Here is a 13,761-nt window from a genome sequence, read left to right on the forward strand (position 1 = left end):
TGGCATGATTTCATGATCAAAATATCCCCCGGAATGGTCCTTAATTAATTGTAGTCACATTCTGCACCATATACAATTTTGTTTTTTTAATGTATTTCGCTGGAAACTTATAGCATTTGAAAAACGAATAATACTTCCCATCATAAAAAATCCAAGTAAAAAAAAACATTTGTACAAATGTTTGGTTCAGAAAATGAAATTCTTAGCAGAGTCAGTCAGTCTCTTTCTCTCTTCAGCGGTTTAGGTCTTTTAGTTTTTGTTTTTTTAAGAAACACAGATGTGGCCACTTCATTGCAATCTCTACCATGGGTTTAAGAGCTTTCTCCTTCGTTTTCATTCCTTTTTGTTGGGTAGCCCTTCTCTTATTGTATGAATATATATATATATATATATATATTCACAGGTCCCAGTGGCATAGGGGGCGCCAATGTTTTATTCCTGTCTGGAGGAAAAGCTTATGGATTATGGTTATTGTTTGGCCACCTATAGCTCCTTGATTCTGTAGCCGGAAAAGAGACATTGAAGTCAGCTAGTGCTAATTTGACATTATATCAGGAAGTAATTGACCTAGAGTAAAATTGTGCAACAGCAGATTCATTCTTGCCAGGCATTTTTGTAAAGTTGTATTCTTGCTTGGAGAAAAAGCTTGTGATGTATGATAAAGATATGAACCCTTTAAACCTGGATGTAATATTTTATTAACAAACATACACAAGTCATAAATATATTAAAAGTGCGAATAAGTGAGCACTAATTTCACATGTTCAATTACAAGTTATATAATGTAGCCATTTAGATCAAAATGAGGATAAGTACATAAGGAAGAAGCAGTAGCGTACCTAGCGGGGAGCGGGGAGCGGGGGGCGGCGGGGGTGGTCCGCACCGGGTGCCGCTCATCAGGGGGGTGCCGCTGGAGGAGCAGGCTCGCAAGGGAGCGGTATCGGAGGTCTTTAACAGACCACCGGCTCCCTTGAGTGATTTTAAGCCGGTTCAAGGATCTCCCTTGAACCCGGCTTAAAATCACTTAAGGGAGCCGGAGGTCTGTTAAAGACCTCCGATACCGCTCCCTTGCGATCCGCGCGGCAACAGCTGTTGTGCGCCGGGGTTTGTTGTCAGATCCCGGCGCACAACACTGAAGCCGCGCCCACCGCTGTCCGTGCCCCCTGAACCCCGTGCCCTCGGAAGAAGACAGAAGAACGGAAGAAGAAGAGGATCGAAGAGCAGGAAAAGGAGCTGTAAGGAGAAAAGAGGAAAGGTAGGAAAGCATACAGTGAGAGTGGATTGGTATATGTGTGGATTGGTATGTGTGTGTGGATTGGTGTATGTGTGTGGATTGGTGTATGTGTGTGGATTGGTATGTGTGTGTGGATTGGTATGTGTGTGTGGATTGGTATGTGTGTGTGGATTGGTATGTGTGTGTGGATTGGTATGTGTGTGGATTGGTGTATGTGTGTGGATTGGTGTGTGTGTGTGGATTGGTATATATGTGTGGATTGGTATATATGTGTGGATTGGTATGCGTGTGGATTGGTATGTGTGGATTGGTAAGTGTGTGTGAGTGATGGGTGTTATGCTGTACCATTTCCAATGTATTTTTCATTATATAATTATGCTCTAAAGTACATCATAACTCCCATCACTCTATACTGTTCCATACAGTGGCAGAGCTGGGAGACAGAGGCCTTGCACCCCCACCGCAGGACTCCTAAAAGGTAAGTGAACTTCAAAGAGGGAGAGGGTAGATAGTTAGGAGGGGTAGATAGGGAGAAGGAAGTGAGAAGGGGTAGATAGGGCAGAAGGGAGCGAGAAGGGGTAGATAGGGCAATCATACTCCTATCATGCCAAGTCCAGAGTGCCTTCTGGAATCTGGGTATGCCTGGGCATGATAGCAATGTGATTGCTGTTAACAATTATATATATTGTTATTTAATTGTTTTGTCCTATTTTGGTGTGTTACTTACTTTAAATAAAAGTGTTACATTTTTTTATGGTGTGTGTGGGGGGTCATATTCAGTTTCGGCCAGGTAGTTTTAAAGTACGTGTGTGGGGGGGGGGGTGCCACATACAGGATCCACCCCGGGTGCCAAATACTCTAGGTACGCCCCTGGGAAGAAGCCCCTCAAAAGAGTTTGGGGAGTTAGGATGTTTTGTTAAAGCACTGTACATATTAGCAATAAAAAAGCCATAGTATATTTAGAATGAAAGCTTTAGTATAAGTTGCATTGGCATGGTCTTGTTGTATTCATGTACATGTACCCATCTTTTTTAAAGGACACCTTTTATCTGTGGAGGTAACCCTCCAGCAATGGTGCTGTTTTCTCCTTTTGTTTCACTTTTGTCAGCGAGGCAGCCCTCGTTCTTGTACACTATGAGCACCTCTACCTGATTCCATCTTCAATCTTCTTTATTATGTCCATCTCTGTTTATCCCTATAATGATGCAGTAGAAAAAAAATGTTCTCTGTTAGTGTTGTAGTAATAAAGTGGTATAATATTATTAGAATTAATATTGCTTATATTAAAAACAAGTGTCCTGGGGGATATTTTACATCAAGCGTCCTTCTTATTGACGCATTTCAGGTCAGACAGCCCTATTCATTGTCTCCGTTGGTTGCATAGTTTGACCTGCGTGCCATCATTATTCACTTGACAAACACCTGACTCTTCGTGAGTTTCAGGTACCTAGGTTTGAAGAAGAGAGCTATCCCTTAAAACTGCCATTCCTGGGCCACAGTGAGCATGCCAATTCCTGATACATTTTCAGAGAGAAAACAGGGAACAGCACCTTCAGTGTTTTGCACCTTCTGGTTCTTAAATGTAAGGGTCACACTGCTCTTCATTTTCTGATGCTATGTCTCTTTCTGTGTCACGGTTTTGTCTTCAGTGCCATTCAAAAGTCTACTAGATCTGCTTGCATCTCAACAAAGGTTACCTCTGTCATGGCAATGTAAATCACATGTTGTAATTTTCATTTAAGGCTCAGCAATTTCAGAGCTATTAGAAAGTTTTGCACCAAATCTATTCCCTTGAGTTGATGCTCTTGATGGTATACACATATAACAAAGGAACTTAAAGCACGCTAACAAGCCATCTGAAATACTGGACGTAAACAGTATCCTGCAGGGGTGACAGAACTGATAAAAAGTCAGCATGAAGACCACAGAGATGCCGTAACTGACCAGTAGCTGTAGGACCAAGACAGGGGGGCATATAAAAAAGTAATCATCAGTCTGGAAAATGTACCATAACAACAACAGGAAAGCATTTTCAATAAGTCTCAGCATGTAATACACTGCCATGCGGTACCAGTTCTGAGATTTGTTAATCAAGTCTGGATCACTGAGTTCAAGCTGAATGGCAGACCAACAAAACATGTTGATTCCAGAATAGAGGAAGGTAAGTAAGCAAAGCTGCACAGCAGTGCCCATCTTCTTCAAGGTCTTATCTGTGTTTCTGGGAGAGGGTGATCTGCTTTTACAAAAAAGAATCCATGGACAGGTGAAAAAAAATAAAAAATTTATTAACACCACGGGTAAGGTCCAGATTTGAAAAACCGAGCTGAAGAGGACAAGGACAATGACTCTTGTGGCAATCTCAAAGAATCTCCACAGAAATATGCAGAGGTAGGCAGTCGGTCTAAAGTTTATATAGTAATCATCGTACTTGATTTTGATAGCCAGTACATTGCATCTTAATGCTCCATATATAATGGACAGCAGAGATATGCCCATAAGCAAACCTGAAAATAAATAAAAGATAACGGTCAACTGCAGTTTTTTTAGACATCAAAAATTATAAAGAAACAAATTACTCTTTTAAATTAAAATATTTGATAAATAGAGTCAACTCAACTGACTTATCTCAGCCTAAAATGTAAGCCCTTGCAAAATCACACACACAAGGCGACTTTCAGATCCATTAAGAAACATTTGGCTTTAGAGGTCTTGAAAAACCAATAATTTATAAGTGACCCCATGCGAGAGCTTCTTTGTCATCATGCAATGTTATAAGTGCTTGTAAATCTCCCTGAGAACACGTTTAAGTGACCTTATGAGTGCTTGTGAGACTTCATATCATATAAATCTGGCTAGCAACCACCTTTCAGCTAATAAGAACAACCCAAAACAAGTGTTAAGGGTCGGGTATTTAGTGGGTTGGACTTTGCAAACTTGCAGTGGAGACCGTGCCAGATACCAGTCATGGGAAGGCAGGGAGAAGTAGCTCTAAGCAGCGGCAGAACTGCCGGGGTCGCAGGGGTCGCGACTGTGGCCGGGCCCTGGAGTTCTGACAGTCAGGGGGGCCCAAGGGGTGCCGAGCGGTCGTTTTCAGCAACCGCTCGGCTCCTTTCTGTCTCCTCTGCTCCCTGCCGCTGCCACCGCCTCCTGCCTCAGCGCTGCACTGGCTGCAGCGGTGGGAGCGTGAGGCGTCTGTCTCAGGTGCCGGCACTTCACACTGAGCGCCGGCATATGACGTCATATGCCGGCGCTCAGCTGTGAAGCCGTGCGCACCGCGGCAGAGCAGCGAGACAGAGGCCTCGCACCCCCACCACAGGACTGCATGGCAAGTGACCTACAAAGGAGGGGTAGGGAGAGGATAGATAGTGAGAAGGAGGGGTAGGGAGAGGGTAGATAGTGAGAAGGGGGTTAGGGAGAGGGTAGATAGTGAGAAGGGGGTTAGGGAGAGGGTAGATAGTGAGCAAGGGGGGTTAGGGAGAGGGTAGATAGTGTGAGAAGGGGGTAGATTGGGTTGGGGGGCCCTTAACAGATTCTCGCACCGGGGCCCTGAGGCATCTAGTTACGCCCCTGGCTCTAAGGATGGTAATGGTAAGAAGCAGGGTAGCAAGGAGAAGGCTATGGAGAAGTCCCTGGTAAACAGAAGAGAAAGGCCAAGAAGTCCAGGGTTTTAATGCATGAAGGAACCTATAGGGTTAATCTATGAGGAGATGTTAACTTGCAGAGTTTGCCAGCACTACAATATTGGCAAAATAGTCTTAGGCATTGAAATAGAAAGTCTAGACTTCTAACAGAAGCTGTAAAGTTCTTGGGGGGGGGGGATCCAGGTCTTCACAAGGACAATCACGCTGAAACCACACTAGGAGTAATAAACAACAGGGAGGTTGCCTAGTCAATACCTTTTTCTACTCATGTATGGAAGAGCGGTGTTATGGAGGGCCTTATATGTCAGTACCAGGATTTTAAATTTAATTCTAAAGGTAATGGATGATTTCACAGAGTGGGGAAGCAAAAGCATTCAGTACAAACTGCAGAGTCGAGACAGTGGAATGCCAACCAGAAGAGTGTTGCAGTAGTCAAGATGGGAAATGATAAGTGAATGAACCAGAGTTTTTGTGGATTCTTGGTTGAGGAATAGGATAATAATATCCATTGAACACAAGAATGCAGAAAGTGGAGGGGGTGCTTGGCTGGACTACTCATGGATTCCTGACCCTAGCAGGATTAATCAGTCCCATGGTCCTCCCCAACTTCCTTCTAATGGAAGCTGTTCAGTATTCTAAGGTACATCAGGTAGAGTATGGAAGGTTATGATATATGCCATTTATTTATTGTTCTCAGGCTGTGGCAGTGTGCTTTGCTTGAATTCAAAGAAATTCAAGAGCACACATCTAGTGCCTTTTTCTTTGAGGTCGGTTTCAGTATTAAGGCCCAGCAGCACCCTGTTTGTACAGTTGGCATGGATGCCTGTTACACAATGTATGGGGTGGGCAGTAGATCTTGATAGTGTTTGTTATGTCAAGAAATAAAAAAGTAAGAGGGATTTGATTTGTATTATATACTAGATTAACTATTAAAACAAAATGGACTTGATTGTTTATTTAATATTACAAGAAATGGATATGTAAACATGCTAGCTTGTGTATTAAACTGTTTATCTTTGGTACAGGAGCATTTCAATTCTGTGTAAACTTTCCCTGAATATACATTGGGTGCAGCTAGATTTCTTTATACAGCAAACAGATTATCCTATATAAATACTGGTTTATTCAAAAGTTAACACTTTAATCCCTTCACTTCTAGTTTTGTCAGTCCCTTTGAATAAGTGTATTGTATGAAGCGCTGCATAAATTGTTGGTGCTAGATAAATAAAACATAATCATAATAATACTGTGGGTATCATGTGTCGGAAATTGGATATATTTGGGAAAAGGGGATTCCAGGTACCGACACACCTTCGTCTAGGGGTAAATAGCTTAAATCCACGTAACTCGAATAATCACAAGAAAATACTTCTTTGATAGGAAAATGGAGGGGTTTAATGCTGTGATGTAGCCTATGAAAGGCTAACATACACAGGGCTACATTGGTAATGAAGATGTAACTGCAGCAAGAATGTAAAGATTGTAACAAGGTATTGGGGAAGACACACAGTTCTTATAGGGACAATGACATCATGTTTACAATGTAAGATCAAAAGCCTAAACAAAACCAAACACACTAAACAAAAGCTTCCGGTTTCTGTTACAGATCTTATCACACATTATTTACAAACAGACCCTACTGCGTTCACGGACAATACAATACATGATTTACATTTTACAGTTGCCCTTTGATGTGGGCTTCAGGGGGCTACATTTGCAGTTAAATAAGTCTCCGTCTGTCCTTTCTGTGAGCATGTGAATTCAACTGGCCAAATGTTGTTTAGTTAGGTCAGATCACTTTAACTCCTTTTACACCCATAATGACTGTAATTTATATTTTTAATATAATTATGCTATAATGCTCCTAAGGTGTCTGACATAGTCTGCATGCTACCTCCACATCATGTACCCAAAACCTAGAGCTTTTTTTTCATGTTTTTATGATATGCTTATGATTCCCCTTTTTTATTTTTACCGCACCTATACAAATTTTATATATTTTTTAAGGATAGACAGGGCTTTCTTTTGATACTTTTAAATGTACGGTCCAACATTTAGTATTAATAATAAATATATTTAAAAAGCCACATTTTTGTATGATAACTGTCACTAAAGTAGTTGAGTTGACCAAAATACCTCAAGCATGAGAAGTACCTTATATGTGACAATTTATGTAGAGTCCTGCATTGTCTTCAAAGTTATACAAGTTTGTTAATGGTAATAACGACCAAATAAAACAATAAATAACCCACATAGTACATATTTCTGGAAAGTAAACAACCGGGGGTATTTCACTGTATAGTTCTTTTGAAATCTACAGAGCACACTAAATAACACGCTCATCCCACTGTGCAAACCTTTGCGTAGGGATGTGAGTGGATGCGCACACTGCTACTTTAATCCTGACGTTCCATGCCGTCACAACAGGTTTTCTGGCACACATTTTCATGATGTTTCATCCCGTCATGAAGACGTATGTCAGAAAGGCTTCAAGAAATTATACAAGGATCTCTGGTTTTTGCTTTTCTGTCAGTCACCTATGAAATGTTATTTGTAATGATGGCACAGAAACAACATACATTGCATTCTGTATTGTAAATTATAAAGAATGGTCTTACCTCTGGGTAGGCTTATATGCTGCTGTAATAAACTGATATAAAGCTGAAGAGTCAGTTGAGGTGCGGATCCGAGGAACGCTTGGATGACTGAGGCCCGGCTGAAAGCAGATCTGTGTATAAACAACCTTCCTTCACAGCGCCCAACTTCCTTTTCCACTTCCACACAACCACCATCATTGGACAACTGCTTCTTTTTGATGATATTGACATATGGCTCCTCTGATTTGCCATGACTAAGGTAAAGGTAGAAAGCGTCCAAGCACCTGTAAAAAGCAGAGATCAATTAAAAACACTAAACAGAAAATTACAGTTACCTTGCGATTTAATGAAGGCAGTTGGGATTTAGTTTTTTAGCACAATCGCTACCCTGCTTCATTATATACAACCTTATACAATCCACCTCCAATCCACAAAATAAAATTCCAGTCTACATTTGTCTTTTTTAACCTTTTCTTATATCTCTGCATCATAAATACCATAATATATCCAGGAAGAACAATAAATAATTCAAAATGAAGGTGGCCTCTGGGAATAACCAGGTAACCAACTCAGTAATACTATGGAGGTCTGATGCTATGATGCATGAGGAGGAACAGTGGGATATGTCATATCCCACTGCTCAGTATAGAGAACGAAGGTCATGAAGGTAAGCTATGGGTAGTATCTTGGGTGCTGCCCCGGAGGGGCTTAAGGCTGCGTCCAATCATAATACACCACTACCTAAGATAAATTATATTTATAGTGGCTTTGCTATAATTAAATATTCACAGTTCTGAAACGTAAGTAGTTTTCCTTCAAGTTTAAAGATTACAAGCCTATATAACACTAATAAGCCGTTTATTGCATGAACTACTGTACATTTCTCCTGTTTCTTATGTTCAAGGCACCATTGTTAACTCTGAGTCCAAGAACATATTAACAGAGATGGTGAAAGTAGGAACTGGCTGCACCATAAATGTGGGCAAAGACGTAGGATGAATCTACACAAACCTTTGCAGCTGAGCTTTTGAGGAGGCAATGAACCCTTGCCTGTGGCCATTAGAGGTCACCAGTTTGGGAAAACTGACAGCACACAAAACAATATAACAAACCGTTATACTATTGCACTTTCCATACAAGTGGAGGTTAAACACCTGATCAGTCAAAGCAGAGAGTTTACATAAAGATATTATGCATTCATACTTTCGTTAGTGCCAACTGCCAACCTTGAGGATTTTTTAATTATCTTTATGCATCTTAAAATTCTGTATAGATTCGCCCGCACTAATCATTTTAATTTACAATACAAAATCCATTGATTTCTGTTCATCAATGTAACATGTCTCTAATTCAATGGCTCACTGTATCTGATTTATTATGTTGTCTATTTGTTATGTTTTGTTTTACATACACTTTTTACATTTACGCAAAATGAAGCGCTATGGACATGAATAATATTGTATTAAAAGACATTTCAAATATGTTGCATGTATATATATATATATATATATATATATATACACACACACATACATACATATATATATATATATATATATATATATATATACACACACGCACACATACAGTAAGCATATTCTCCATATTAAAATATAAATACATATCAAAAGACCAGTTTCTTAAATTTCTCTATAAATAAACATGAATAATGGGAAACAAATTGTATTAGGGCAATAGACTAAGAGCAGATTTATGTGACAGCCTATCGTATGATCTTATGCTGTATGTAGAATTCTACAACAAATTAAGACACACAGGGCATCCTTCTGCCTAAAAGATCTGCCATCTTCACTCACCTGACCAGGGGTCCCAGCTGCAGGAGATGACACAACAGCACCAGTGGCCTGTCCCTGTTTATATCCCTGTGGATGAAGACAAGGCAAATCTGAACCAGCAGGCAGGGCAGGAGACAGAACAAGAGGGTAAGGGACTGCCAGGTCCTGTCACCTGCTGAGCTGTATGCGATGCTCAGGTACACAGCCAACACTGTCTCTGCTACAAACAGAAACAATGACATCAAAACCGAGCTTGGGAATTTCATGCTGGAACAGTTTGGGTGTGGATAGTCAGAAAGGCTGCACCGGCTGCTGTCCCATGAGGAGGGGCTGCTGCAGCTACTGCAGCTACTGCACAGTATCAGTCAGCTGCAGACAGGCAGAGATGCACACAGCACTTATCCACCCATCAACTGCCCTCCCCCAGCAGCTATATCATACGGCTGAATGACACCGGCATATGCCAAGTAAACAACAACATATAGACGTGTGTTTATAGCAAGACCGGATGGGCAAGCTAGAACCGCTATATATATACGTATAACAAGATACTGCTCTGAGTTATCACACGATCTACAGTAGCTATGTGTTTATAGTAAAGTATAATGCCTATGTTAGTGGTCACTGTTCTTTTGCATTGTTGGGATAAAACACTACTGATCGCTCTGAAACCCAAAAGATCAACAGCTGAAGGCGAAATGTGGATACATTCAGTGCTGGAAGCAGAAGAACACCCCAGATACCTGGACACCTAACTCAATGTATACAATACAAAAGTATGTGTAAACATTTGAGATATTTTACATACAATATATACATATAGTTATACTGTGTATTAATAACATTGCTACAAAAACAGCTAATACATCTGTCTTGCTTATGTGTAAAATGAACATAACACACATAAACAAGAGAACGCAGACGTGTCAAAACTGTTCTGTATTTCATGGTGCCAATATCAATAAACTGTTTTCACTTTCTTTGTATTTACCCTCTTTACGGCAAATAGAAAGCGTGACTCACTTCTATTTGCAGTGACAATCTTATAAAAACTATAAAAAGTCACAAAACCAAACAAAAAGACTATACAGTTAACAATTCTGCATCTATCCTTTTAGTTGCGGATAGAGCTAGGCTCACTTGTATTTTTTGGATGCCGCTTAGGGCATAGAAACACTAGAATAATGCACAGCAAAAAGTGTTTTTTTATGCTTATTGTGTATACTTTATAGTCTTAGTTATTATTTCCCACGTCCCCATTTTAAAAGCAATAGGCTTTATATATTAATCTCAATGTTCATTTGTTTTGAAAGCAAATTTGTGGCGAGATGTGCTGATTATTCAAATATTTCATTTGCTTCTAGCAGAGAAATCAAATGTTTCAGTGGAGGGTTGCTTTAGTTTCCAGTTTCTAATGATCACCTTTCTAGCTCTTATCATAAAATGCATGGCTAGGTTCCTGATATAGGATGTTATATTAGAGGTATGATGTCTAAAAGCGTCCTAACCAAGCAATAGGATTGAAAACCTTAAATTATTAAAAAGCTAAAGCTCAGCATGATTTGCTTCTATTACATTACACATTACCACCATGTGTTCTACATCACACCTTTGACCAGTCTCTAATAATCTGGATTAGTATCAAGATGCTCTAGCCATGTTAGGCAGTCCACCTTTTCTATACTCAAAAGTAACAAAAGTTTATTTCCATTTGGGGCAAAAATTGGTAGTTTTTTTTACTCTTCCAGTCTCAGAGGATGACCTCTTGTTCTTTGTACATTTCTGTTAATGAACAGGTCTTTATATGGGCCTTGCACATATTTATAGAACATTATAAAAATATCCCCCTCTAAGATGCTGTTTTTCATGCATATATAGAGGCAACTTTTTTAGCCTCTCTTAATAAGTAAGATCTTCCAATTTCCTTATTAATTTTATAGCCCTCTTTTGTGCACTTTCTAGTTCTATAATGTCCTTTTAAGGACCAATGCCAAGAATTGCACCTCATATTCAAGGTGAGTTCTTAGGATTGACTTGTAAAGAGGCAAGATGATATTGTCTTCCTGTGAATCAATACCCTGTTTTATGCTTATGTTGGCCTTTGCAGCTGCTGACTGACATTGCACACTGTTGCTAAGGCGCTGTTGCTAACTCCCAAATCCTCTGGTTTTAGTAGTTTTTCCCAGAGAGATACCATTTAAAGTATATGCTGCATTGTTATTATTTTTCCATAATGCATAACTTTACATTTGTCTGTATTGAACATTATTTTGCCTGTCCAGTACCCCAATCTCTCTAAATCCTCCTACAAAGAAGAAAGGCTAGACCGTATTATCCTACCTAATTTTGTGTCATCAGCAAACACTGAGACATGGTTCTCAGCGTAATATGGGAGAACATTAATAAAAAATTAAAAAAGAGTACCCAGGACAGACCACTGAGGTACTTCACTTAACACCTTGGTCTACTTTGTGAATTTTCCATTTGTACGGTAACCTTGTGTGTGGAACCATATCAAATGCCTTAGTCCAAATAGATCACATCCACTGCTACACCCAAATCTATATTTTTACTGACTGCTTCATAGAATGTCAATAAGTTTGTTTGACAAGACCAGTTTTTCACAAAACCATTCTGAGTGCTAATTAATATATTCTTATTCAAGATGTATTCTTGAATGTATGCCTTTAGAAACCCTTTAAATAATTTCCCCACTACAAATGTCAAGCTCACTGGCTTGTAATTGCCCAGCTGCAATCCTTTTTTAAATATGGGGATTACATTTGCCTTGTGCCAGTCTGTTGGCACTATACCCCAAAAAAATACCAGTCTGGCCAGAATTAGGCTTAGCTCCTTAAGTATCCTTGGGTGCATACCATCTGGCCCTGGGGCCTTGTCTACCTTAACAGTGTTTAATTGATTAAGCACTTTTTCCCGTGTCAGCCAATTCCATGTTTGTTCTAACGGTTCCATAAAATCAAACAGCAGGGGCTCAGCTATCAGTTATTTCTTTGTGTAAACAGAAGGGAAAAACATATTTAAAATATCCGCTTTCCCTCTGCACTCATTAACCAAATTACTAATTTCAGATAGCAAAGAACCAACATTTTCTGTTTTAGCTTTTTACATACTTTTACAAATTTTGGGGGATTAGTTTTACTCTCCTTAGCAATCAGTTTCTTATTTTCCAATTTAGCCATTTAATCACTTTTTTGCAGGCTTTGTTTGCATCTTTGTACTGTTCCCTCGCTTTTATAATGTTTGAATGTCAATTTCTTGTTTTTATATTTCATGTCTTAAGTTACTGGTAAGCCACATTGGTTTTAATTTGCTTCTTTTATATTTCTTTCCTAAAGCTATACGTTGATGTCTGTGATCTTGTAATGTGTGCTTTAACGTAGTCCACTTGTCTTCTGTGTTTATTCTTGAAAACGAACCATCCCAGTCTATGTGTTCAGTAGATGCCCTTAAAGAAGCTGTCTGCAGCGAAAGGCGTAGTGCGCATGCGCGTCCTGAGCAGCTTTCCGTCGGCTTCAAGATAGACTCTGCAAAAGAGGAAGCAACAATCCTGGTACTGCTAACATCAGAGAACATTGCTGGGAGTGGTTGTTATTAAATGGACACTTATGGACTGAATTTTTTATGAAGTGGATATTTTATACTCTTTGAAGAATTAAAATATTTATTCACTTTATTTTCTCTTGTTTGTGTGCTATTTTCATCTTTTAACGGGATGAGAATCCCTTCTTAAATGGATGAGTGCCAAACCCTCTTCATAGCTGGGGATTAAAGGCAGTAACAGCACTGCACCACAAGGGAGCGCCACCTTATAAGAAGGCAACATGTTGTCTCTACCTAAAGGCAAGAATAGTCCATCTATGTCAAACTTCCATATGTGTGATATAGATACCAGACTATTCCTTTTCTCTTTCTTTGCTTCTTATGTACCCAATTATTTGGAAAATACAGTATATTGGAACATTTCAGGGAAGCGTACAACATTACTTCCCAGTACTCCCAACCATCATAATCAAGTCATCTGAACAATCAACAGCTTTAACACATCATTGGAACCAGATCAATTGATCCCCATCCAAGCAGTCCTCTCCTATTGTCTCACTTCCCCCTCCGACTAGATTGTAAGCTCCCAAGAGCAGGACCCGCCTCTCCTTTGCACCAGTTTGTTATTGTACGTGTTTTTGTATGTGAAATTGTTCTACTGACTGTAACAACGCTGAGCAATCTGCTGGTGCTTTATAAATAAATGTAATATAATGTAACATTTGAAAACTGTGTATCCAATGGAAGTATATCTATTTTCTGTGCGCAGACTCCAGGGTGGATTTTTATTTACTTTTTTGGGTAACTTTTATTTATACATGTGAAGTGAGACCTGTGGAGTTGTCTTTGCAGCACATAACTTTATGGTGTAGTAACTAATACGCCCAGCATTATTTTAGCGCTTATAAAACACCTCTGCTAATAGATGCCCT

The 13,761-nt window shown here is 39.6% G+C and overlaps 1 protein-coding gene across 1 annotated transcript; it reads right to left on the reverse strand.

Annotated features, from left to right (window-relative positions):
* Positions 1-2,794: 2,794 nt before the first annotated feature.
* On the reverse strand, positions 2,795-9,601 carry XK (X-linked Kx blood group antigen, Kell and VPS13A binding protein). Its single transcript, XM_053457429.1, has 3 exons — positions 9,290-9,601; positions 7,494-7,756; positions 2,795-3,738 (listed from the first exon to the last, which is right to left on the reverse strand). The coding sequence occupies exons 1-3, from the start codon at positions 9,532-9,534 to the stop codon at positions 2,972-2,974; spliced, it is 1,275 nt and encodes a 424-aa protein (XP_053313404.1). The 5' UTR covers positions 9,535-9,601; the 3' UTR covers positions 2,795-2,971.
* Between the last annotated feature and the right edge of the window lie 4,160 nt (positions 9,602-13,761).

The sequence above is a fragment of the Spea bombifrons genome, chromosome 2 (assembly GCF_027358695.1).
Source record: "Spea bombifrons isolate aSpeBom1 chromosome 2, aSpeBom1.2.pri, whole genome shotgun sequence".
NCBI classification, from domain to species: domain Eukaryota; kingdom Metazoa; phylum Chordata; class Amphibia; order Anura; family Pelobatidae; genus Spea; species Spea bombifrons.